At 40.1% G+C, this 25,921-nt stretch overlaps 1 protein-coding gene across 2 annotated transcripts in view; it reads left to right on the forward strand.

Annotated features, from left to right (window-relative positions):
• Positions 1–25,921, forward strand: part of plxnb2b (plexin b2b) — a 179,969-nt gene that overhangs the window by 89,583 nt on the left and 64,465 nt on the right. For both annotated transcript variants that reach the window (XM_047387797.1, XM_047387788.1), the window contains exon 3: positions 24,614–25,743. In XM_047387797.1, the coding sequence (XP_047243753.1) occupies positions 24,616–25,743 (1,128 nt within the window). In that variant the 5' untranslated portion in view covers positions 24,614–24,615. The remainder of the gene's footprint in view (positions 1–24,613; positions 25,744–25,921) is intronic.

The following is a 25,921-nucleotide window of genomic DNA, read 5'->3' on the forward strand; positions in this document are numbered from 1 at the left end:
TGTGATCCACACTGACATGACAATATCACACAGTTATTGCAGATTTGTTGGCTGTACCTCCATGATGCGAATCACCCGTTCCACCACATCCTAGCTCTGTTGGACTGAGATCTGGTGACTGTGGAGGTCTTTCAACAACTCGTGTTAAAGAAGTCATCTGCACTAATACTGAGGTAGACTGTGATGATCAAACAATGGTCAGTTGGTACCAGGAGGTCCAAAGTGTGCTGAGAAAATACGGCTCCTGCCGTGTGATTGGTTGAGTTGCTGTTTGTATTAATACGCAATGACACAAGTGTGGATAATAAAGTGGCGGCTGATTTATCCCAATTTGAGTCCAATTTAGGCAGTGTATCCAGAACATTCACCTGATATCTTAGAGTTCTGTTCATGTCAAGTTAATCTAATTATTGTCCAAATTTATACAAGTAGTGAATTATGAGCTATAAACTGATTTTATATAAATTTTCCTTTAATTCAATCCCATGTTCTGAACTTGATTATTACAAACTATGTGATCATAGTGGCTTAAGCTTTAAGTGTTACTTTTCAATCTAAATGGGTAAATAAAAAGGTTGTGCGGTTAATGTTTCAGAAGTAAGAAAAATGAGACTAACCAACTCCAGAGGGAAACTTAAATTTGGTCCATATCTTTATACACCTGGAGCCAATGACTGACTGAAGAAATCAGCAATGATCTGAAGTTTGCTTTGGACCAGACACATACAATTAAAAGCAATCTCAGAAAGGCAATAAATGTCCCCTTTTTAAGTTGTAGCTGATTTGGTGTGCAGGTGCAAACAGACATGGCTATGCTAGCTAGCTGTAGGACTGTAATCTCAGCCAGAGAAAAGCACTGCAGGACTTCATTCAGTTGGGTCTAATTCTGTGATAGACTGTATGTGCTTTCCTTTTTACTGATGCGGGTGATTGTGGAGCACAGTAGACTTGCAGTTGTTAAAGGGTAACAGAAACATGCTGGGATGAAGCAAAGCCTTCACTTTGCTGCTGGTACACCTGAATTTTCCCACTGACGGACAATAAAGGTTATTTTCTTTTTTTATTCTCCTAAAAGTCTGGCTCCTTTCTAGTCCACTGTAGAACTTTCTTTGGAGACAATTATGTGCTCATTAAAAAGCTTAAAGTTTGCACAGGGGAGAAGAATGATCACAGCACTAAATGCTTAAATTTTCTGTGTCATATGTCAAAGTTTCTGGGATCTCTTACCCCGGGGCATAAATAGCTGGGGGTCTGAGAAATGTCTTTCATGCCATGGTTCTTGCCAAGGAGCTGGTGATTCTTTTTCACCCAGTGAGCTTAATGTTAAATAATGTTCTTTCTTCTAAAAAACTTCACTTGAACTCCTTTGTCAGATGCTTGTATCTCAACTCCCTTGGGTGCCATTTTAACGGCTTCCTTATATAGCTGCAACCAAAAATGCAAAATCACGGTGTCATTGAAGCTCTTCAGAATCCAGGCCGCATTTTTTTCTCGTCTGTCTCTTTCTTTAAGAGACAGCTGGTGGATCAGGCTCTATAGGCCGTACTTTGCCGGCATAATCCACAAACTGTTTCATGAGCCCACAGTTGTTGGCCATGTTTTGCTGTTGTGATTTCATCAACAGATTTTCCTTTTTTTACCCGAGCAATCATCATTAGCTAGTGAGCCCGAAAGATGGAGACACTGACAAGTCAAGCAGCCACTTGCTCAAGCACTCATACAAGGAAATGTATTTAATTAGTTTAAAGATGGCCGGGTGATCTCGGCATCAGCAGCATAGGGAAGCTGAGTGCTGTCTTTACTTTCGTCTGTTATTTGATGAATACAGGGCAGGAAGAAAGAGGCACACATTCCTTCATCTGAATGTACCGTCCTTTGGATTTGGGTGTAATTGTGTGCATGTTAGCCTCTGGTATAACAGATACAACTAATTAGGCTCTTGTGCATGTAATTAAAACAATGTACCATGGCCAAGCTTTCAGTGGGGTGTGTGCTCTACAAAAGCAATTAGGAAATTTATCACCTGGAAAGATCCTTTATCTGTTTTTATCTGCATATCAGGCACATCTCTCTCTGCATCTCTCTTTTTGGACAACAAAGAGAAGTCTGTCCTTTGTGACAATCCTCTGCAGCTAATCGAGACTCTGCTGAGGCAGTAGAGGTGTGAAGAGTTAGGTTGGTTTTTGGCGGAACATAAAGGGATAGTTCTGGAGTCTTTGAAGTGCAGTTTTGTTAAAAATATTGTATGCAGATAACTTGGACTAAATATTTTTTTGCAAAGTCTACGATGTGTGCCCTATTCTGAGAAATTACAACTTGATTTTAAATTATCAGACCCAAAGGTCAATGAAAAAGAAGTCCATGTGCATTTTTGATGATCGTTTTTGTTAAAGATAAAAATATATATGAAATAAATAAGTACTGTCATTCATCTTTACTACAAATTTGAGATTGGAGTTGTTTTAAGCTGGTAAAAGTCCAACTTGGTTTTGGCCTGTCTCAGACTAAGCATTCATTTAATACTCCAGGTCTAAATACTAAATGAAGATGCCAAGAAAGGTATCTACTGTAGCTCAGATATTAACTTATAGTCTCTTACCAGAACCTAACTTGAAAAGGTCAGAACTATCCTTTAATGTGAGTATTGATATACAGGGAGCTCAGTAACTTCCTGAAATTCTTTCTTTTTTATATACATATTCTCCCCTCCTCCCAAACCTCCATATTAAAGATTCATATGGCACCTACACTGTATTCAGAATACACTACTCCCCTGTTGCTTGCTTCCTCCTTACTCATTCTGCTCTCTGCTCCCTGCTTTATGCACTCAACCTTTACCCCCCCCACCACCACCACCACCACCATCCACCCCAGCTCCCCTCATATCTGTACGTCCCTACTAATAAGAATACTTAGAGCAAATCCTCCCAGCTCTACTTTCCACAGCGGATTAGTTGTCTCACGCTCTGTGAAGCCAACAATCAGTTGAAAGAAGCAAAAACAAAAGGCCTCCTTGTTGGTGATGTGCTGTTTTGGCTCTTTGAGCTTGTTTTCCCTCTTTCCCACTCTCTTTTTTTATCCTTCCCATGATTTAGATAGAGGGTTACTCATTCACTCCATCTCCTTTACCCCTTTTCACTCTGCCTTGAGCTTCCATTTCTCATTAATAGATGTGACGTTGGCACACGTGTGGGCCGACGACAGTTTATGGATTTGTTTTCCAGTAACAATTTCCAAAGTCCTCCTTGAGATGGACTCACTCTAACAACTGATACCCGTAATTTCTGTTGGGTTAAACACAAGCTCCTTAAGGATTGAATATCTTTGCCCATCTCTTGACACTTGGATTTTACTCACTGCAAACCAACAGATGAGACAACAGAGCTCACATAAATAATCTGGTGGTTTGTACCTCACTGTCGCAACCTTCTCCGTCACATATAGAGACGAGGCTTCTTACTCCAACCCCACCGGAGTCTTCCAGCAATTAGGCAAGTGCCAGAAAAACACATTAATCTTGCTGTTATATCTAGCCGTTTTAATTTATGGTAGGGTTGGGAAAGCTTGCTCATTAATTGGCTGTGTTGGACGACACACAGAGAAATTACATTTACATAGATCATTTTTAAATTGCCACACAGCATCCTGCTGGGAGCAATGCTGAGAATAAACCTTTTGGTTTTAAAGCGTTTGATGGGAGTCACGTTGATGAGAAGGAACATGCATGGAGAAAAGGTGTCTGAGAGAACTGTGTGGGAGCTGCAGAGCATTTTTTTTTCTCCTAGACTGGGCTTTGAGGTAGCCATCTCGCCCACGTCTCCATACAAGCCGAGAAATTGGCTGTACTCAGCAGACCAGGACAGAGATAGCGACTGGCGGGGGGCAGAAGAGCGGGCGCCCAAGCAAACTGAGGGTGGGAGACGGGTGTTGGGGGAGTCGATTCCAAAAGGACTTGAGTTTCATTCCAAAAATCGAATTGTCAATTTCTATTCAGTCCACCACTCTGCAAGATTGGAAATGAATGAGTGTCAAAGCAGTGGTTCTCCTGGAAATAAGGGGTTAGCCTTAGAGTGAAATTCAGTGGTGACAGTGTGGGCTGACTCTGAGAGAGGAGTGGATAAGTGGTAGGGGAGAAAGGAAGGTGGACTGGAATCAAAAGTGTAATTGAACAGAGGCCCTGACCTTGGGATGCTCTGTTTGGCAATGTCCAGAGCTGATAATTCCCCCGGCTCAACATTCATGGTTCGAATGCCTTTGGGTGACAGTGTCCAAAAGAAGGACAGGTTTAATTAACAGAGAGTTTCGGGAGACGCAGACTGAAATGTTGGATTTAGCTGCAGACCTCTGCACTACAGCCAGGCTTAAACTTCTGGTCATTGTTTTTAGTCTGTTCACCCTCAGTGTTAGTTAGAAATTCACATAGAATCATCCTGAACATGATTCATGAATTCCTGGCCAACCCTTCCGTTTTAGGGTGGGCAGATGATTGAACATTAACTTGATTCATTTTACAAACAGTAATTTCAATTTGGTGCGCTTATTTTCTAATCCGGACAGGGATCAGTTAATGTCCTTTTTAAACACCAAAGCATGGTCAAGTTTCAATCATTACTTGTTGATTTGAGGGGAAGTTGAAGAATGTAGAGTTGGTCTGCCTTCATTATTTCACTTACTGTGGGCAATTTACTAGTACCACTGACTGCCAGACAGACCCTAATCATGATACTACCACCTCCATGCCTGGCAGTTTGTGCTGCATCTTTAGACTTGAAAGCATCACCATCCTCCTCATACTTTTTATCATGATGGTCAAACAGCTCTATCTTTGACTTGTCTAACTATAAAAACTTTCTTCAGAAGATATTTAGGTTGTCCATAAGGGCAGCTGTTGATTCCACGTGTTTAAATGTGTTGGTTTTCAAGCTGGTGCTTCTTTCATTAAACTGGATTCATGGTGGCACTGGTGTTCTGAGGCTTCAGCCTCGAGGGTTCGGGGGTTGTTCCTAAACATCCTGACTGAATCTAAGGTCACATTTGAGCCAAAACGTTAAAATTTGGATTTAGTTTGGTGTTCCAAATGTATAATGATCCCAAACACATGCTGCAGGATGGATAAAGCAGGGCTAAAAATCAGGGCTAAAATTACAATCATGCTTTGTGCAAGAAAACCCAATTTTGAACTGTACCATTACTGGCCAGAAGAGAGGTCAAATATCCAGTCAGAATTATGTTAGAAGCTTGTTTGTGCCTTGTCAAGATGCAACTTGCAAATATCAGTGGAGGTTAATTTATATATTTAAGCCTGTATGTATAATTTTGAAACTGTCTATATTAGACAAAATCCTCAACTTGCCCATGATGAGTGTATCTTCTGACTGGAACAGATACTGGCCCTCTACCAGCAACTGTCCTCTACCACCCCCTCACCTGAGGGTGACAAAGTGACAAAATGTCAAGACGTTCACCTGACATGAAAGACACAGTGACCTCTTCAGAGATGAGCTGCAGATGCTATTGCTGACGATATGCCACACAACTGGTTCTCACTGTCACACTGCTGCTCAGACCATCTGCATCCTGATTAAAGCAGCTTATTTTTAGACAGTGAGGTGCCTTCTGACCTTTGGGCATCTGCATTTGATTAGAAATGGATTGGGCAATTAATCAAAGGGAGTACAGAAAGTAAAACCTAATCATAGCCATTTATCAGAAGGCAGTGCATACATATGCAAAGCATTGTGGTTGAACTTCACTTGTGGTGTATTAGGTATACAGATCCATTACTTTAACCAGCACCTCAGTACCTTTACATTTAAATTAAATGGTAAATAGTCTACTCCTATTAGTGCCTTTTCAGGTTTATCTGTACTCTCCAAAGCACATTATAATGTGTTTCTCAATACGTTTTGCATTGCTTATACGTATGCATTGCAATTTAGGATCAAAGTCGGATTCATCTATTTTTTTTTTATCTATTAGCAGCAACTTTATTTCTTTGGCAGAAGAGAGGCAGAAGAAATAAAGTTCGAACCCTCATTTTTCATAGTCCACACTAATTTTTCTCCTTCACATAAAATAACCTCCTGTTTCATTCAAAGTTATGCAAACAAACACCCCCTGTACCTGTCAGACAAGCTCAATAATAACAGAGAGGGAGGATGGCAGACCAAGTGGCAGCACCAGTGATCATCTCTACGATTTCAAACTTAATTGACCTGGGCATCACGCCGCACGTCCTCCTGCCCATCAGCAGCAAGTGCCGATCTCCTCTGAGATCTGTCGCAATGACGGCTGGGGAAGAAAAAAAAAAAGATGAGACAGATGGAAACTTGCCGCACCACTACCAGCACTCACTATAGCCTTCTGTTTTCAAGTCATTCCTGTTTGCCTCAACGTGAGTTTTGTTTTTATACTTTTAGTCGGCACTTCTTCTGCATATAACAGCGTCGTATTTGCCCAATTAGCCTCTGATGAGGGGTCAGCCAGCTTGACGGGTTGGAAACATTGACAAAAAACTCCTCACTTGGAGGTTAAACTGAAGGCAAGCAGTGTAATAATAAGTTATAATCCAGCCCCCCACCCCCGGAAATAAGAAAAAGGTGTGCTGATTTACTTACCTAATTATAACCATTGACCATAGAGTCTAATAAAAAGTCCACCATTTGGGAATATTTTTATTTTCTCCCTCAGACTGATTTGCCTAACCTCGGGCTAGTTTGAAACCTCTGATTTTCTGGGTGCTCCTTTTTCACTAAATGTTAAATGATGAGGTGTTGTCATTATGACTGTACCGAACATCATGTAGTTTTTTCGGCTCTCGTTTAAAGATATTAAATTTGCTTACAACCTTATAGCTTATATAAATATATAGAGACCCAACCACATGGGTGACAATTATCCTTACCCAATTAAATAAATTAACTGTAATTTCTTTGTAAAGAAAAAAGAGTAGCTAACAGCAAAGCAAGATACATTTCTATGTGATAATTCAACAAATCATATAGACAAGTGTAATATTTTTAAGTGCACAATCTTGAAAACAGGTCAGCACTTTACCAGCTTGAAGCAGGAAGCTGTGGAGCAGTCTGCTGGTTCTGCTTCTGATGTTGTACTTTTTTTCTGATGGCAGCCATTCAGAACATTCATGGAGAGGCTGTGAGCAGTTCTGAGCCCTGTACCTGCACTGACTCTGAGACAGATTTTGGATCGAGGCAAGCCCCCTCAATTACTTGTTCAGCTTCCCTCACTATCCTCTGCAGGACCATCTTGTCTTGCATACTGCATCCGGAGTTCCATGAGATGCAGGCTTTAACTAGGCCTGGGCCGTTACTATTATCAAGGTGTATGCCAAGGTTTTATAAAGTTATGGCTTCAAAACCACAGAAAATGTTCCTTCATACGCTTTTTAGAATTTAAAATCTTTTAATTAAATGCCAGAATTTTCTTTGATATTATGGAGTACCATGGCACTGCCGCTTCTCCACCTGCTGCTGCACTCATTCTGCCTGTTAGCTAGCTGAAAGAAGGCAATTACACCTTGTCTTGCTGAGAAGAGAGACAAATTTGGTTGTTGGGAAATATTTACAGTCTCAAAAGACGCCGATGGGCATTGTGTGAAAACTAAATAAGTGATATACATCATTCTTAAGGTAATGCTGTTTTAAAACAAGCGCCACATTCACCAGAAACATCTCAGAAGGAGAGATGCTGTATCTCATTAGGACTTTCCACACTAAATAAAAAGCTACAAAGGGGATGTCTGTTAAGCAGCCCACTGCAGGCCAGCACAATCAGACAGCTTGTCTAATTAACACGTTAATATTAGTTTGTTATACTTTGTTAGACATTGTCTATAAAAAAACCGCTAAACATACTACTAATAAATTTAGCAGGAGTTTATTCTTAGTGTTTGCTTTAAGTTTATGTGTCAAAATCATGATTCTGACTAAATGTTATAGGTAATAATTAAAGCTATGATTTAAATATATTTAGATTGTAATATATTTCACATAAAAGCTGTTAGATTTTGTTAGACATTTTTATGTAAGATTCTTATGTAGGTACAGTGAAACTTTTGTATATTTTTAGTCAAGGTTATCATTCCATGAGAATCTCATACAGACCCATGTCTAATGTTGACACATTCTCCGACACTCTCTGAGATGTTTGCTTCAGTTTCCTCATAAAGTCCGTTCTTTGCTGGAACGTTTTCACAATCCTAGGTGTGTTTTCTGACCAGGTAAGGTCATCAGAAATCTATTCTCCATGGTGTTTAATGCTATCCACTCCCTTTACTGCACAGGTGCTGATGCCAGGTGGTGTATGTTCAGTTAACAACAAGACTCTGCACATACAAAAGATCTCTGGAAGCTATTATTTTAGGAGTCCTGACTTGGACTGTCTGCAATTCTGTCCGTCTAGAGATCCGGGAATGCGGAGTGCAGACTCGACTGTCTGGTGGCAGATGGGGAGGTCAGTGCCCCCTAAAGGGTTGTGCAAAATTCCCTCAACTCAACAAGGACTTTAAAAAATATGTCTATTTATTTTAGTTTTGCTGTTACTCATGCAGAGAGGAGGAGTCAGACAGCAGATTGATTGGTAAAGGGATTCATTCCTTCCTTCCCTAGTATGTTTGGATGCTTCTGTTAATGCCCCCTCCCCACCAAATAAATAAATCATACCATTGTTACATTTTCCTTGTAAGCTTATCCTCAGCTGTTTCTTTCTCTTCCCTGCCTGTCCCTCCTTCATCATCACCCTGTCTGCCTGGCCATCTCATTTAAATCTGTGACATTTGATGTGAAGTGGCGTGAGCCTGAGAGCTTATAGCCACTGACTCATAAAAACACACATGCGCGTAGAGGACTGGATGTGGAAGGAAAGGTCAGGCCTACTCTCCGAGGGCCTAATCACCCACTCTCATTGAGTGGCTCGCTCGCTCAGTCACACTTGATTGAGTGTGTTTGTCTGCGTGTGCGTGTGTGTATGTGAGATGTTATGGCGGGTGTGATGGGTTTATGCAGTAAGGCGACTCGAGTGTGAGTGGGATAGATTGCAAGCCAGAGAGCGCTGATTTGTGGGTGAAAGCGTGTTCATCAGTAAATGTGCATTCCTGAGTTGGGAACATACAATTAGCAAAGGACCGCTTTAGGTCAGGTGGCATACCCTTTGGAAATGTGCATGCAAATATACACACCATTCCTCTTGCTTCCAGACGTGTGGTGCAATCAGCCGCCCCGTCGGGGGAGCTATGGGGTCATAACAGGCTCATTAACTTTTCCCTGAATTTTTTTTTATTGAGGAGAATTGGCCGAGACGACTAGGCCGCGCTTGTCCCCACACCCTCTTAATACGGCCTTTAACAGCTCCGTTGTTGCACTAAATGATTGCATGTGTGAGCCTGAATATGTGACCCTTCTTTTTATTCACACCTTATCCTTGCTCATGTTTCTGTGCTTATTCCCTCATTAGAGGACCTTCCGCGCTGCCCATAGCTTTGAACAGCCGTAGAAAAGCAGGGTGGCAGGGATTAAGTATTAAAGAGACTCAGCTGCTCTGGGGCTCCTGTAGCTCAGCATTTGGCCACCAAGGCCTGATAATGGTGTTTGTTTAGCCATTAGTCAGGCCCTGCTTAGCAGCTCTCTCCCCTCTGGCTACAGCAGCGCTGATAGATGATGGATGAAGATTGCAAGGATCGGCAGACTGAGGGATGAGAGCTGTGGAGGGATTTCAGTAACCCAGGGAGCATTTTTTTTTTTTAGCGTGCTCAATTAAGAAGCAGGTAGTCTAAGCAAATGTGGTTTTTCATTAATATTTTAGAGCTGAAGTGAAAGTTAGAAGGTGCTCTTGCGTTAGGAGTTTTGTACTGAGGCATGCAGACGTTTATCACAGTCCACCCATGCTGTGATTAGTTTTCTGCGTCCAACTAATTAAAAAGAACTCCAGTCTATTTCCTTCTTCTCCACCAGCAGAAAGCAACTCAAGTTTAATTCTATGAGGTATTTTTGCATCTATTAGACGTTACCTTCTAAGTTCCAAATGTGACCTTTTCTCCATATGCTGATGAGAGCTAGCTCATTTCAGAGCCATTAGCTGTTAGCCATTACCAACAGCTGGGATCTTACTGGGCCTCAGTTAATATACCCATCACAACAATGCTCTGTCACCACCACACTCTGACTGATCTTGACAAGTGACAGGCATCTGCCAGCTCACACAATGAAGTTATTGAACCTCAGTCAAGAAAGTGTGATGCCCCCCCTCTCTGTTTCTGTCCTCCCTCCTTTTGATCCTCCTTCCCACCTTTTTCTTAGATATTCAACAAACGTATTCATACACCTTTAACTTTTCCACAATGTATTTTATGTTATGATAGGCACAAACTGGTGTCTAATTGTGAAGTGAAAGAAAAGGCTTATTTGTTTTTTACAAACATGCATCTGAAAAATGTGGTGTGCATGGTATTTACTCCCCTGAGTCAATATTTTGTAGAACTGTCTTTTGCTGCAGTTCCACCTGAAAGTCTTTTGGGCTGAGTCCTTCCCAGCCTTGCATGTTTTTCTAGAGAATGGCATTTTTGCCCATTCTTCTATACAAAATAACTCAAGTTAGATTGCAATGATAATATCTCAACATCAACATTTTAAGTCATGCAAAGGATTCTCAATTAGATTTATGTCTAGACTTTGACTAGGCCATTCCAACACATGAATATGCTTTGATCTAAACCATTCCACTGTAGCTCTGGTTGTATGTTGAGGTCCATTATCCTGCTGGAAGGTGAACTTCTGCCCCCAGTCTCAAGGTCTTTTGCAGCCTCTAACAGTTTCTCTGTTGCAAGGTTGCCCCGTATTTAGCTCCATCAATCTTCCCATAAACTCTGACCAGCTTCCCTGACCCTGCAGAAGAAAAGCATCTCGGCAGCATATTGCAACCATTACGTTTCACAGTAGGTGCTGTGTTGGTTTTCCACTGCGCATAGCGTTAGAAAAAAGCTATTTGGTCCCATTTTACCAGAGCAACTTCTCCCACATGTTTACAGTTTCCCCTACTTGGCTTGAGGCAAGATTTGTAATTGTTCCCCTGACAGATTCTAGCTCCTGAGCTGTGGATTTCTGCAGCTCCTCTAAAGTTACCACGACTGTTTCTGTGGTTAATTTTCTCTTTGTCTGGCTTGTTAGTTTACATGTCTTTCCTTGTCTTTCCATTTTGAGATGATGGATTGAAAATCGCTCAGTGAGATGTTGAAAGCCTGGAATAATGTTTTATAACCTAACCAAACCCTGCTATAAACTTCCCTGATCCGTCTGTGTGTTCCCTGGTCTTTATGATGCTGTTGTTAATATTCCCTAACAAGCCTCTGAGGCTTTCTTGAACAGCTGGATTTGTACACTGGATTTTATTTTTGAGCATCAGCATAAAGGGGGCTGAATACAGCTATATGCCATATTTTTGATTTTGTTTTTTTCTATTTGTAAGAAAACAATTTGAAACACTTTCACTTTAGTTCTACTTCATAATTCTACACTTTGTTGTGTTGGTCTGTCACATGAAATCTCAATCAAACACATTGAAGTTGGTTGTTGTAATGTGACAAAATGTGAAAAGGTTCTTGATGTATGAAAACGTTTACAAGGCACTGTGTATGCCTGAAGCATTTGTTTGGATGCATGTGCATATTTGGTTTCCCTCTTTTAGCGAGATGAGAGGATTATGTCAAACTTGCCCAAGAAGGAGAAAACGAACCCTACTAGAGCTCCAGAACTCCTCAAATACACAAATCTTTGACTTTACTGCACACATTGAAACCAAGACAGGATCAGGAAGGCTCGCCTGATAGACATGTTTCTTGGCAAATAGAACTGACCATGCACAGCCAACTTTCTCCATTGTTTTGCGGTCATAAGCTGCTTTCCCACATGTGACGTCTACACTATCAGGTTCAGCCATTGTCCAAAGTTGCCTTTCGACACACAACAGGAGTTTATCTTTGTTAGACAGCAACTCATTACTGGAAATTTTCCATGTGCGAGTTTGTCACGAGAGGCAGGACCTGATAGAGAAAAAATTCATTAACAATTAAAATCTTTTTTTTTTCTAGTAGCATACTGGGAATGATTTACTCAATGATTGTGCCGTTACGATATCAGTACTGCCTGTATCTGAGATTGCCTCCATAAAAGTTACAAGCAGTGGAACTCCACACAGAAGCAAGTAGGAAGCAGTAGCTGTTACAGTAAAGTTTCTGTCCTGGGCTTGATGAGACATTATTCACCTGCTGTCTTATAGAGCTGACAGAGGAAACTCTCCGCATACGTGCTACAATATTGTAACAATATGGATTATCATACAACGGTCAGGTTACAATCTAGATATCATCAGTTTGCAGAGCATGCGTGTAATGGCTGGTACATTAGAAAACAGTTTTTTGGCAATGACATTTATTGTAATTGATTATTAGAATTGGATTTCTGTAGCTGAAATTTACAATAATGTTTATCAGCCTTTTACAACAATTGTAAACCTCAAACAGGGAAACCTGCAGAACCCTAATAAAAAACACATCAATTCATAGTGTAATCCTGAATGACTCCATCTAAAATCTGTTTTAATTTACAATACCAGCTATCTTTTAGAAAACAAAAGCAATGCATTTTCACAGCTTGTCATTTGACTGTCAAATTCAGGGACATTTTAATGCCACAAGGGATAGCAGAGACATCTGAACAGTCAGCAAGCGTTCTCTACACAAAGATTTCCTCAAATATGCAAACTAAGGTTTTAAAGCAATAAAATGTCAAAACTGCTAAAATGTTCAGTGTTATTGTTACTAATTTACCTATTTTAACTGCAGTAGGAATAATAATTGCTTTTCTGTTTTAAAATATAAGCAACTGGATCATGCTCTACATTTTTATTTTACATTTTGGTATAACCACTATGATACCAAGACACTATGATACAGTGGAACCTGGAATTTGTTCAATTTATAAATTTGTTTGAAGGAAAGGAAAAAAATTAAATGTTTTGTTCCAACCTCTCCACTAACACCTCTGTCAAAGTGTACACAGCAGCTACAATTTGTGTAGCTGCTGTGTACAGCTTCCCCCCAACACCAACACCCATAGAGAGCAACTCAGACTTGTTGATATTAGAGCTGCGGAAATTATTGAATTGCAGTCTCAGTATGTGCAATATTGCATTCGCAACAATCTGCTTATGTGCAACATTTGGTAGGATACTATATTTCAAGTGTCGCACATTCACGCTCTCCATATTGATTTGGTCAGCTAGATGGACTCTAACTGCCCTTAATAACCAACTTGACCAATATATTTAGTGGCTGAGGCGCTAAAACTCATGGAGTGGTGGGAGCTTGTATAATGGTAAAGAAAGGCAAGTGTCAGGAAAATGTGGGTTAATAATAATCAGTACTGTTACTAATTATGGATATTGTCGTTTTATACATTTCTAATACTATGATATTTAGTTATATCAGTGGATGCATGTGTAAGCTGCTGGCAGATATTTGAATTTCCCCATGGGATGATGTCAGTATGTAGGCAGGTACATATGTATTTAATGAATGGTACAAACAGACTTCTAAATTTTCGGCAACAGTGTGGGTGTTAACTATGTTTCTGATATCATGCAGCTCTAGTTCATATTTAGAGGTTTCACATTATCTTTAATCAAGGTTATCATACCATGAGAATCTCATGCTAGCCCATGTCAACCCCGATGCAATCGGTAGTAGAGAAGAAAACGGGTTTGCTTGTGTCCTGTTTAAGAAACATTTGCCAGAACACTGAATATAGTCTATATTACTATATATATACTATATATAATATACTATATAAGTTAGAATACATACAGTGACTCCAGCTGCGCACTGACACTTATTTTGCTCTTCTCATCCTATGCTTGGAAGGAAAGCAAACAGCCATATTACAGTGTTCCTTGAACTCAGAGCCACTAAACTGACAGAACAGTTGTGTCTTAATGTTCACCATTACATAGGTTTCATGTAAATATCTGCTGGAGAGAAAGCGAGCAATCCGTCACCATGAGATCAGTATTCCCCTTGGAACCAAAGGAAAGCTGGCCACTGAGACTAAACCACATTACAAGATACCTTCATGGCTCATTGGCGTTTATGCTCGTGAAGTGAAATCATTATAACCAATAAGGTGTGTAATGGATTCCTTCCCAGCAGTCAGTCTCCCGGCTTGACTTCTTAATTGTCACTGCATGAGTGTTGGAACATGAGTGTGCACTGTGTAAGAGCAGGACGATGAGCAGGGTGTCACCTCGGGGTGGGGCATGGATTAAGGAAGCTGCCTTCCAACCGGATGAAGCACACATTTTAGGTTTCTAAGTGTGAGAGAGGGAGCTTCCAACCTGCTGAAATGCCTTTTAGCAAGACACTGAGTTATTACCTGTTTCCTTTTAAATCTAACATGTGGAAGTAAAAAAGAAATTGCCTGCAGCCATCAGTCTTGTGTCGAACCGAGTTAAGGGTGAAACCATTAGTTGATCATTTGATTAGTGGATATACAGAAAATTAATGGACACATATTTTGCTAATCAAATGTTGGAGTCATTCATCAAACAAAACATTGCAAGCTTTGACATTTTGTGGACCTAACAAATTTAATCAATGCATCAATAAAAAAAAAGAACATGTTGATTGATGGCAAAAGCATATCTAACTGGAGTCTTGGCATGGGTGACAGTTCTCATGTGCTGTTGCAGATTTGGTTTTTACATTCAGATCCCTGAATGAGTCAAGGAAATGAGCTTGTACATGCATGGCTGCCTGCGACAACTGTTTGTGTGTATTATGGCAACCGTCTGGACGTGGCGGCTATGTTGGGCTGAGGATGCATTGGCTCCCAAAAGTAGCTCTCCTCTGCCAGGCCAGGCCATTTAATCAGGTTCCCCACATCCGCCAGCTGTGTCCACACAGCGAACAGCCACTCTACACCACTGGAGAGCTGCAGCATCCAGCTGGGGAGATGGCGTTGTAGGGGGGGCAGGTGGTTTAGCAATGGGAGATTAACCGAATATGCCCAGACAGACAGAGGTTGCATTTGTGTGTTTTGTCTGAAAGACAAACAGAGATTGAAAGATTACAAGAGACTGCTGAGAAAAGAATGGGTGAAAATTCAAGCACCGAAATTTCTGCGCGCGTGTGCACCAGTGCACACAAAGCGCGTTAAAGCATGTGCGCAGCTCAAGTAGTTTGTGTGTCTGAGCCTGTGATTTTGTGCTTTTGCTGCTCAAGTGTCCAGCTGGCAGAGGGGAGATAGCAGGAGCCTTAAAAAATGGTGATGGAGCAGTAAACAGACACACAAACAGTCTATCAGCCCTAATGAGGAAAAGTGCTGCGCCTAAACGGATGGTGTATGTGTGTGTGCACATGCTTGGTTCACACCTCCTGACTCGTGGTCATACATCACAGCAGACGGAAACACAACACACATGAGAGGACACACAGAGACAAACAAAGTAAATAAACATTAAATTTGGGACACATGCTAAAAAAAGTACCCTGGCATGATCCACATACTCTTTGGGTCACGGGCCAACTTTAAAGATGTTAACTTATTTAGGCCAGAGCAGCTGGATCCCTCTGAAATGGACCAGGCTCATCACTCCCCCGCCTCTGCTTGGTGCCCTGAATACAATGGCCTGGCTGCCTGCTTTGGTGAGCGAGCTTCTCCCAGTCAGTCAAATTGAAATAAATGAACTGCCAGCCCTGACGGCAGGGTAATTGTTCATATGGAAATTGGATTGCCATCGTCACGGCAGCCTCCAGTTGCAACTTGTGAAACGTTGCTGTAAGGATTGGACAAGTGTCTGCATGTCAAAAAAAATTTAAAAAGGCCGAATAGAAGACGTGCAGATAAAGAAAATGTTCTCCATAGTCCCCCTTTTCATGTGTCTCATCTTTAACAATGCTTCCTGTTCTGCCCGTCCCCCCATTGGTGGTGGCAGGGAAATAAAGGACAGACACGCCCCATTTTTCCAGTTTGTTGCTGTAGCTCCAGACCTATCTTGTGCTCCATCTACCCCCTTCATAAACTCACATGGTGTAAGAAAAATGGTGAGGAGTCCTTGAGATCAGTTGGTGTACAAAATACTGTCCTCATACATTGCCTTGGAAAATAATTTATAACTTTGACCTTTGTCACATTTTGTCACCTTTGAACCCAATCAAAGTTGTGATTTAAATCCCCGGTATTTAATATTTAAACCACCTTTCAGTGCAATTATAGCCGCAGGTTTTTTGGTCCATGTCTCTTACTATGGCTGCACAATATATCGTAAATATATCTTAATTGCAATATCAGTGTGCCCAAAATTTATATGGCAATGGACTGGAATTCAGTAATTGTTTGCTCTTTTTACTGTCGTGAGTGCAAACTTTGCATGCCAGTAATATGTTCAGCCTGTTGGATGGAGTCTTGCTGCAGTCGATGCCCACAGATGACATTGATTACACTGTCAAGGTCACAGACTGCTGGACATACACATGAGAAAGACTTTACTTAAAATATAACCTTTACAGGATTTTATTATATCATTCAGCACCCAGCTCAACTAGCTTGGCACATTTGGACACTGCATGATTTTAAAGACATCTCAAGCTCAGTCAGATTGGATGAAGAGAATCTGTGAAGATAAAATGTTAGTTGTTGACAAAGATCAGATTTCAAGTCAGATTTAGGTCTGGACTTTGATTTGGCTGTTCTAACCAATGACTATGCTTCATCTGGCTGTATTTTAAGACACGTTGCCCTGATGGAAAGTGGACCATCACTCTAGTCTCAGTCCCTTCAAAGGCTTCAACAGGTTTTCCTTCTGGGTTGCTGGATTCCTTCTGGATTGATCTATCACATCAAATCCTGCTAAGCTGTAGGGCTATTAATATTTTTCCAAGGCATTATATCTAACCCCTTGGAGACCTCCCTATGCATCCCTCTTTGCACAAAACTGAAGCCTCTGGGGTACCGGACAGTAATTTAATTGCATTCCGCCTTTTCTCTTTTCACATCAGTAAATGCACTATGATTAGGAACATAGCCACCACGTCAATGTTGGAGCTGGTGTCTGTTGAAACCAGCTCTTCTGTAAAGAAAGTGCTGATTGTGAATGATCCCATCATGGGGTGATATCCTATTATATTTTCTGTGTGGCATGTCTTTTGTTTATCTATGACATCCGTTTCTGTATCTGTTTAAATGTGCAAGGCAGCACTCGGTGTAAAACCTGCCAGGTCATCAGTTCGAAACTGTTTGTGCGGCTGATCGAATCACAACTGATTCTACCCCTCCAATGTTTCCCATCATTTTATCCTGTATGATCTTTGGCTCACTCTTCCAGCCATGTTGGCAGATTTTCTTCATGGCAAGAGGATTGGATCATAGGCATGCGAGCTTGCATGCTGGGTTTTACTTCCCCTGTGTCAAAGAAACACAGCATGGCAGTTTGAGGAGAGGAGTGTCTCTGTGTGGTCAGAGGGGGATTACTTCGTCAGCACTCCAGCCTGAGTCAGTGCATGAACTGCTGTGTGCACATGTAGTTCAAAGCCTGTGTGAGACTGCATGCATGTTGCGTGTACACCTACAATTTTTCAATTATCTGTCATTTTCCTCTCCTGAGAGCTGCCTCTCTTGTCTTGGCTTGCCCTAACCTGTTGCAAGTGACTAAAAGAAATTATGTTATGTATGCCAACAAAAGGTAGGTGTGTGTGTGTGCGCACGCAGTACTTGGCAAGCTAACAAAGAGGCATGCCTTCATGAGGTGTGTATAAATCTGTGTAAATAGTGTCCTAAGAGTTTTTCTTGTAAGATTTAACTAAGAACCCTGAGGTACAAAGAGGATGTCACTTCCCTTAATCAAGTCTTCAAGGTAAAATGTATTCACCACCTCATGTCATTAGTTTTTAGTGGGTTGCTCAGTTGGCCAATCAATTGCAGAGGTTTGGCTGTAAGATCTTATTGTTTAAAATGTATCGGATCAATCAGAAATCTCTTGAAACTGAATAAGTCGAGAAAATTATTAGTCGAGACGTATCAAACGGACATTAGTGGCAGATATTCAATCTTTAGGTTTTATCAATTCAGATTTATCTTTAAGAACTATAATACTGATTGTATTCTCTGCCAACATTTCACAATCCAGCCCATTCCAGGTCTGTTCCATGAACGACAGAAGTTGGAAGCTGTAAAACAGATCAACTTTCAGTTAAATGTTTAACCTTCCTGTTATTTGCTAACATCTGCTCCAGATTAATTTAGCCCAAAATGTCCTCACTGTTGGTACAAATTATCTTCCAGTGCCAAAAGACTTTATTTCAAACCTGACTTTTTTAGGTGGGAAACGACTGAAGCTGCAAAAGCAAAAATATCAGTACCAGCCTTGCTTTCTGATGTAGCGGCGTGAGTGAACGGCCAATATTCATTTGCAGAAAATGCAGTTTCCTTTTAAATAACTTTTTGTACTTTTTGTTGTTTCTCCAACTTCATTTTCAAACATTGTATGGAAAATGGCAAACATTGAGTTTTATTCCCTTAGTAACAGCTCCTACACTGCAGATTATTTTAGTGCAACATGGTAACACTTACGTATTCACTGATTGGGGAAAAAACATTGAACTTTTGAGTTTGTAACCAACTGTCCATTTCTATGTGCATCTCTAGCTAGGCAAAGTGTTTGACTGTCCAGGCCTGTTGTGCTGCATTGTAATGCAAAATGCAGAATAACTCTAAGAAAGAGCATATTTTGACTCAACCTATCATTATATCCTTTGCCCAACTGAGTGATTTTTGTTGCCTTGGGCGACTGTAGATCATTGGTAAAGTAGTCATGTCTGGGTGTCCTTGGGCAACCACTGCAGCTCCAGGTTGCACCCGATTATGCCTATCGGTGAATGAGTGTGAACTTAAAGGACTGTGTAGGGTTCAAATACATAGTAAAAACAGTTGGACTGTGTGGCTGTTTCAAACAACATATTTCAAAGAGCTATGTGGAACCCTGAGGTTGAAAAGGAGCTATGCATGCGAAGATTGAAGAAAATGTATTAGTGAGCACAACTGAAACTGGATGTAAGTAAAATCTAAGACTTGTTGTAGTTTTCCTACTTTCATAACCCTCTTTGCATCAAATACCACAGCTGGTGCACCACAGCTCACACACCACAACATCTGCTGCAGTGTTTCCTAAATCATTTGACAAAATGGTGATATTAACACCCAGACTATAGAGATTATGTGGTAGTTCCTAAATTGTACACCCAGCCTTCTGTGCTGCATTTAAACAGCCATTCATGAGAAAAGACATGGGAGTTTCGCTATATTGCCTGCTGGCTTTATATCCACGAGCGAGCTCAGCGGTGAACCATTTCTTTACTCGGTTACATCTAACAGCTCTTCAAGCAAACTCAGGTAGATGTCTCCTTTTTGTACCTGAAGAAGTTGGTAAAAAAACAACAACAAAAAAACCCAAAACAGCCAAAACTGTACAGAATGACAAAAACCCGAAATGAGCAGCACCTGTTGAAGTCTATCTGTTGGATAAGCCTGAATGAACAGCTGACATGCTTCCTTAGGGATTAGTTTCTTTAACTAAAAATCGTTTTTTTTCCTCTGACTTTATATTGTAAACACCTCGCTGGTGGCGAAAAATTAGCTTTCTCTCTGAAGAGCGTTGTGGTTGGCACAACCTGGTCACGCTTACATACGAGGTTTTCAGTCATCAGAAAAATATCAGATTTTTTTCCTCCACTTATCAGTTGGAGACATTTTTTGTCTTGGTGCACCTCTGGTGACAACCTCTCGTTGTCATTTAGGCGTCCCCAAGGCAAGATGAGGAGAAACTTTTTTTTTTTTGGCAGATTTACTACTACCAGTTAAATTCTTTCAGCTCATTAGTTTTTTTTCAAATTATGTTTTAATGAACTGGTTGTTCCTCAGCCAACCACCTTTAGGATGTCAAACATAAGTATTCAGATAGAGATTGAATTAAATTAACTAATTATTATTTAGGTTCTTTACCTGCCTTTCATATATGTGGGTTTGCATGTTTTAAGAGGATAAGATGCATTTATCTTAAACTTTAACTGGGGGTGAGGGGGGGGAGTCCATTATTACTAGATATTCATGTAGTCGAGGATAACTGCATTTTTAATTTGAGACTTCTCTCTTCAATATGTTCTTTGAAATGTAGTGTAATACAGGGATAAATTGGACTAGATACCTAATTCAGCGTCAGTTCGTCACCCCTGTAAAGCTTGCTGTATTCAACAATAATATTTTCTTCTTCACAGGATGACATTTTTCATATGTGCCACCTTCATTAGCACCTGATGTGTTTCATTATATTTATTCCAGACCATTTGAAGCGTCATTAGCAGGAGGCTGATGTGGCACAAATGTCGAATAACATGCCCAGTTGCCATGCTCCCCCATCAAAGCTTTCACATATTTGAAGAAAAAAGACGTGGGCTGGTCTGAAGAGAATGGCTCCTAATTCACCTGTACCACCCCTATTAGGCTGCAATCTGTCCTCAGCTCTTTAAACCATCTATAAATCTCATATTAAGAATTGAGCTAATGAAAATACAAGTGGATTTATGTGAATTTGTTTGTGTGTGTGAGTAAAATAGTGGCCAGTAGCAATACCTGTTTGGTCTGTTCATATTCAAAAAATATTTTAATATTTAGTGGCTTTGAAAAACCTAATTTTCTGTTTATAATGGTAAATACAGACGGCTTTCTAATTCATTTATCAGTTTGGTAACTTAAGTTTTATTATCTTTCAAACCTTCTTAAACAATGGACATCATAGAAGATCCTGCTAATTCTGAATCCCAGTATGTTGTCTTAGTTCTGACCTTCTTTCTACATGTACAGTAGTCCATTTCCTTCATTTGTCTTCCTTTTTGGATCTTCTGGAGTCGAGTTGGTGGGTCTGCCTGATGCAATTTCCTCTTTATTGATTTTCAGTTATAATAATTAGGTCTAAATTTCCTGTCATATGATACCCACCTAAATAATGGTTGATCGCTTTCCTTTACAATTTTGCTGGCAATTTTACACCACATTCTGAATGTAAAATTTGCAATTTAGTCTAAAGTGCATTTCTATATTGTTCTTCATCTCCTGTCAGATTTTGAATTACATTTATGTTTTGTCTTGATTCAGTTTCTTTACATTTTGCTGTACAGTCTGGTTGAAATTAGATAAATCTTTCTAAGTTTAGATTAGAAAAAGATTACAGTTTTGTGCCGGAGTTTTATATCCTTTTTGTAAATCTTTGAATTGCCAATATACATTTTAGTTTGATTCAGATTTCCCTTAAAGAACTGTGAATATAAGAAGATATAATAAACAGCATTTAAAATGTTTTTTGTTTTACTTTCTGGTTGTCATTATTTATATTAGAAGAGAGGATGATGTCACTCTGTGTGTAAAGGAAAACATGGTTTTTACCTTTTTTAAAAGGTAATATTGTTAGAATTCAGATATTAAACTTTCTTTAGCTTCTTATTTATCGTTAAGCATGATCAGCACAGGTAGGATTACTAAAACAGTAGTCTCCTTGTGTATTCTGCCAAGAATGTAGATCCTTTTCTGCTGTGTCCTTTAATCTGCCTTATTTCTCACTCTCTTCCAGATATCTCTGCAAATGAACTGTAGACATATCCTGACATACAATGGTGTAGTGAATACAGTTTCCTTACATCTCTGACGTAGTTTAAAACACTTCTCTGCTACTGAAAGGAGATGACTTGAAGTGTTGTAGGAACGTTCACACTGGAGGGTGTTCTTACCATGGCCAAGTAGCCCTTACTTATGTTGCATTGACCAGTCAGAAAAAGATTAGCTTTTTAATTTCAGATTCCAGGTACCAATCAAGCTGAAACCTGACAAATTGCTTGCCAGATTCTGATCAATAGCCATATCCTCTTTGCATCTCTAGATGATATATAATATGCTTTTAGATTTGGAACGGAGATCTGTCTCTTTATTTTTGGAAGTTCAAAAAGTCAAACTTAACTCTCAGGTTTTTTTCTCTCCATATAAATTGATAAATGTTTTATTTCAAGTCCTGACATAGGTCTGTGGTATTTCAGTTTTTAATGATTGAAACAGGTTTGCCTCCTCTTTCCAGTTTTAAACAATAAGCATAAAACTTCTTTTACATCACATGTTTTGTTCAGGGACTACCCATTCAATCCCAGTAAAGGTTGTATGCCTACATTCTTCTATCAAATACTGCTTAAATATCAGCTTTCTGTGAAACACTAGTGTGTTGTAAGGAAATGCAATGAAATTACTGAAAAGAATTGCTAAATGTGTTTTGAATCTGCACTCACTAAGGCTTGTTTGTAAGAGCAAACGTTTTCATCCAATTCTGTGATCATTTTGTTATTTTTTAAATCAGTGTGTTTAATCATTTTCCTATAGGACACGTGTCTTTGTCAGTACCAGGTGGCTGCGTTTTGCTTATTTTCCCAACAGTTTGTGGCAGCAAGGATGTTTTGCAGCTCTTGCGGTTTTTGTGACGTTTCCTTGAAAACCTGGACATTAAAGTTTTCTTGCCGTCTCTTCAAGCTGAGACAGGCTCATAATTGCTACTAGAAATGTCTTTGAAATTGAGTTTTTGTCACTTTGAAAATGAAATTATGGTTCACCCATTTTATTTTATTTTATTTTTTGAAGCTCACACTGCAGTATGCGTGTAACCTCAAGAAAACTCTTTTGACAGAACACTGGCTACCCCTTTCTTTTTAAATAAAGCTGTAAAAAAAACAGGCATACACATTTCTGTCCTGAATTAGCAACGACGGGGATTTTATTTCACTATTTCAATTTTAATGGCAATATTTTAACCTGTAAAATAAAGGGCATGATACATGTATGCAGGGAGATTGGCTAAGGTGAGAAGAAAGATTGTGGTAGTAACTCGAGAAAGAAAAAGAAAATCATCAAATTGATTTGTGGGCACTTAAATGCAAATGAGTGTTTCTGGTGAAATTAAGTCATTCCCCCCTTGAGGCAAGTTTCAAATCAATGGTCTCCCCACTTAGTGGAGTAAACAATGGCAGGTTAAGGCAATAGAACACAGCTTTGGCAAGTTTCATCAGGGTACTTTCATTTGACAGAATGTGGCTTTGGATTTGAATGACAAGGTGAAATAAGACAGGAGGCTACTACAAAGTGTGGAAGCTCGAAGCTGCCTTCAAACATAGACGCACATTTGTTGTGTGGGCAATAGCTGCTGCAAAACCACCTGCGGTTCCATATTTACCACAGCTTGGGCAAACAGCAGTGAGCAAGGGCTCCATAGGCACCTGCTGTGGCCTGGTACCTGATGTTGTCTGTACTTGATATTGTGTGATCGTGTTCTCCTGAGACAAAACGGTGTTCTTCCTCAGCACATTGTTTTTGAGGTGTTTGTGAGTTGAGAGGACAAAGTGCAAATGAAACTGGCTAAAATCCAAGATCTTTATATAGGCCTTGCTGTGTTTTGGTTTGAGATCTCATTCTTGGCCTTAATCTTTCTTTACCTCCCTGAACAGAACAGCAATCGTTGTCGATATTAATTCAATTAAATCCAAAATAGCATGCCCTTTTTATAAGTGGAGCACAGATTTGAGTCATACACAAACACCTACACTACACGCTGTTAGTTGGAGGCAGTTTTATTTTTAAAGATTTTACCCTGATAGCTGAACTATAAAAATACCTTTATGTTTTAAAATATGAATCACAGTTCACTACCAATATTGTGTTTAACCTAGGGCTGTAGTGATATGTCTATCGTACGAGAAGAGATGAAAAACAAGATTGGGGTCACAAGATTTGTATTTTATTTTTTAAAGTTTGTGGCACTAATGGCCTTGTAAAAAAATGTCACAAAACATGAACTCTGGAAATTTGAGTCTGCAAATGTTTGAACACAACATATCAGCTCCTGAACTACTTAATGTTTGACTTGGAAATAAGAATCTCATACATAGACATGGGTGCCAAGCTTAAAACACTCAGCTTTCATATCAGGGGCTCTTAGTTTAAGATTACTTTAACACATAAAGTAATGCTAATGTAACTGGTCAGGGCTTTGTGAGACACCTTTGATGTAATATACTATGGCGTTTTAATATCAGGGGATCTCTTATTATCCACCATTATAAACATTGAACCGGTTTGGATAAATAATGTAAACAATGTCTAAGTTCATTTCTAGTTGTTCTTTGTTGCTCAACCTGTCATGCCACTTTTTATACCACTCATAAATGTGTCCAATGGGATTGTCTGGACATAAGTGCATTAACCCTGTTTAAATGGTGCTTCTCTCTTTGACAGCAGGCTGTACCTTTTGAGTGACTAAAAAATTACCTGTCTAAGTTTCAGAAATCAGAAATTAATACCTTACATGACCCTGACCTTACATAAACTCTTTGTATATGCACTGATGTGTTGGATCTATGTTAACCACCCAAATGCTGTTGAGTCCATTGTTTCTGGCCTTTAGAGTGCATTGATATATGCGTTTAACTTCATTAATAATAAAACACTTCCTCCTTTCCTGTTCCCAACAGAGATGGCAAGCTGGGTCTCCCTTCTTCTCATCCTGTTATGGCAATCAATATCACAAGCCCAGGAGGAGAGCAGCAACGCCCCCATCCTGGAGTTCATCTCCGAGACGAACATTAACAATGTGGTTCAAGACCCCCAAACGGGCCGTATTTATCTGGGAGCAAATGACTCCATCTACCAGCTCGGCCCTTTCCTCAAGCTCCAGGCCCGTGCCGAGACGGGACCCAAAGAAGATGCGCGTAGCTGCACACCTCCAGCTTCAGCCTGCCAGGACATAAAGCCAATGTCCAACCTCAACAAGCTTCTGCTAATCCATCCATCTAATGGTACACTTATAGTCTGTGGCAGTCGCTATCGAGGCATCTGCTCCCTCCTCAACCTGTCCAATGTGGAAGAGCAGATTTATTACAGTGACAATAAAGGAGAGAGGACTTATGTGGCGAGCATAGAGGATAATGTGAATGTGGTGGGAGTCATGTCCTACTATAAAAAAGATGGACAAACTTTCAACGTGTTTGTTGTGGGGAAGGGCTATGGAAGCTTGGACAGTACAAAACTCATTAGCACACGAATCCTTCAGGACTACAAGGAATGGGTTGTGTTTGAGAACATAATTGAGGCTTCTACAGTACAGACGACGCCATTTGTTCCAAAGTACTTGCATGATTTCAGGCATGCCTTCAAAGAGGACGGTTATGTGTATTTTATCTTTTCCCGGACTCTTGATGGTACGGATAACAAAAACTTGACCTTTGTGTCCCGTCTCTGCGAAGACGACCACCACTACTACTCTCACACAGAACTTCAGTTAAACTGTGGACCAAAAAATCAATACAACAAAGTCCAAGCGGCTTTTGTGGCTTCTCCGGGAAAAGAACTGGCACGGGCAATGACTGAGTCAGGTATGTACGGGAAGGTAGTCTCATGGAATAAGGTCCTCTTCATGGTGGCAAGTTCAGATGAAGATGACAGTAAGTCAGCTCTATGCATGTATACCATGAACTCCATCAATGAGAGGCTGATGGACATCATCAGCGCTTGTTACAGTGACCATGGGAAGATTTCAGGCTTTCCTGCTGTGGACATCCCCTACTCTTCGAAAACAGATGAATTCTGCTCATCAAAAATTGGGGTAAGATTTCAAAAATCTGCAGATTGTTTATACGTAGATAGTAATTGTTCAATTCTAACAAGTAGTACTTGAATATTTGAAATAATGTATTTTTTTTAAAGAAATATCACTGGCATTCAGGCTAGGCATACGTACTATGGATGGTCCACTCAGGAGTATTTTTTTTTGTCCCCTGTAT

The sequence above is a fragment of the Girardinichthys multiradiatus genome, chromosome 2 (assembly GCF_021462225.1).
Source record: "Girardinichthys multiradiatus isolate DD_20200921_A chromosome 2, DD_fGirMul_XY1, whole genome shotgun sequence".
Lineage (NCBI taxonomy): Eukaryota > Metazoa > Chordata > Actinopteri > Cyprinodontiformes > Goodeidae > Girardinichthys > Girardinichthys multiradiatus.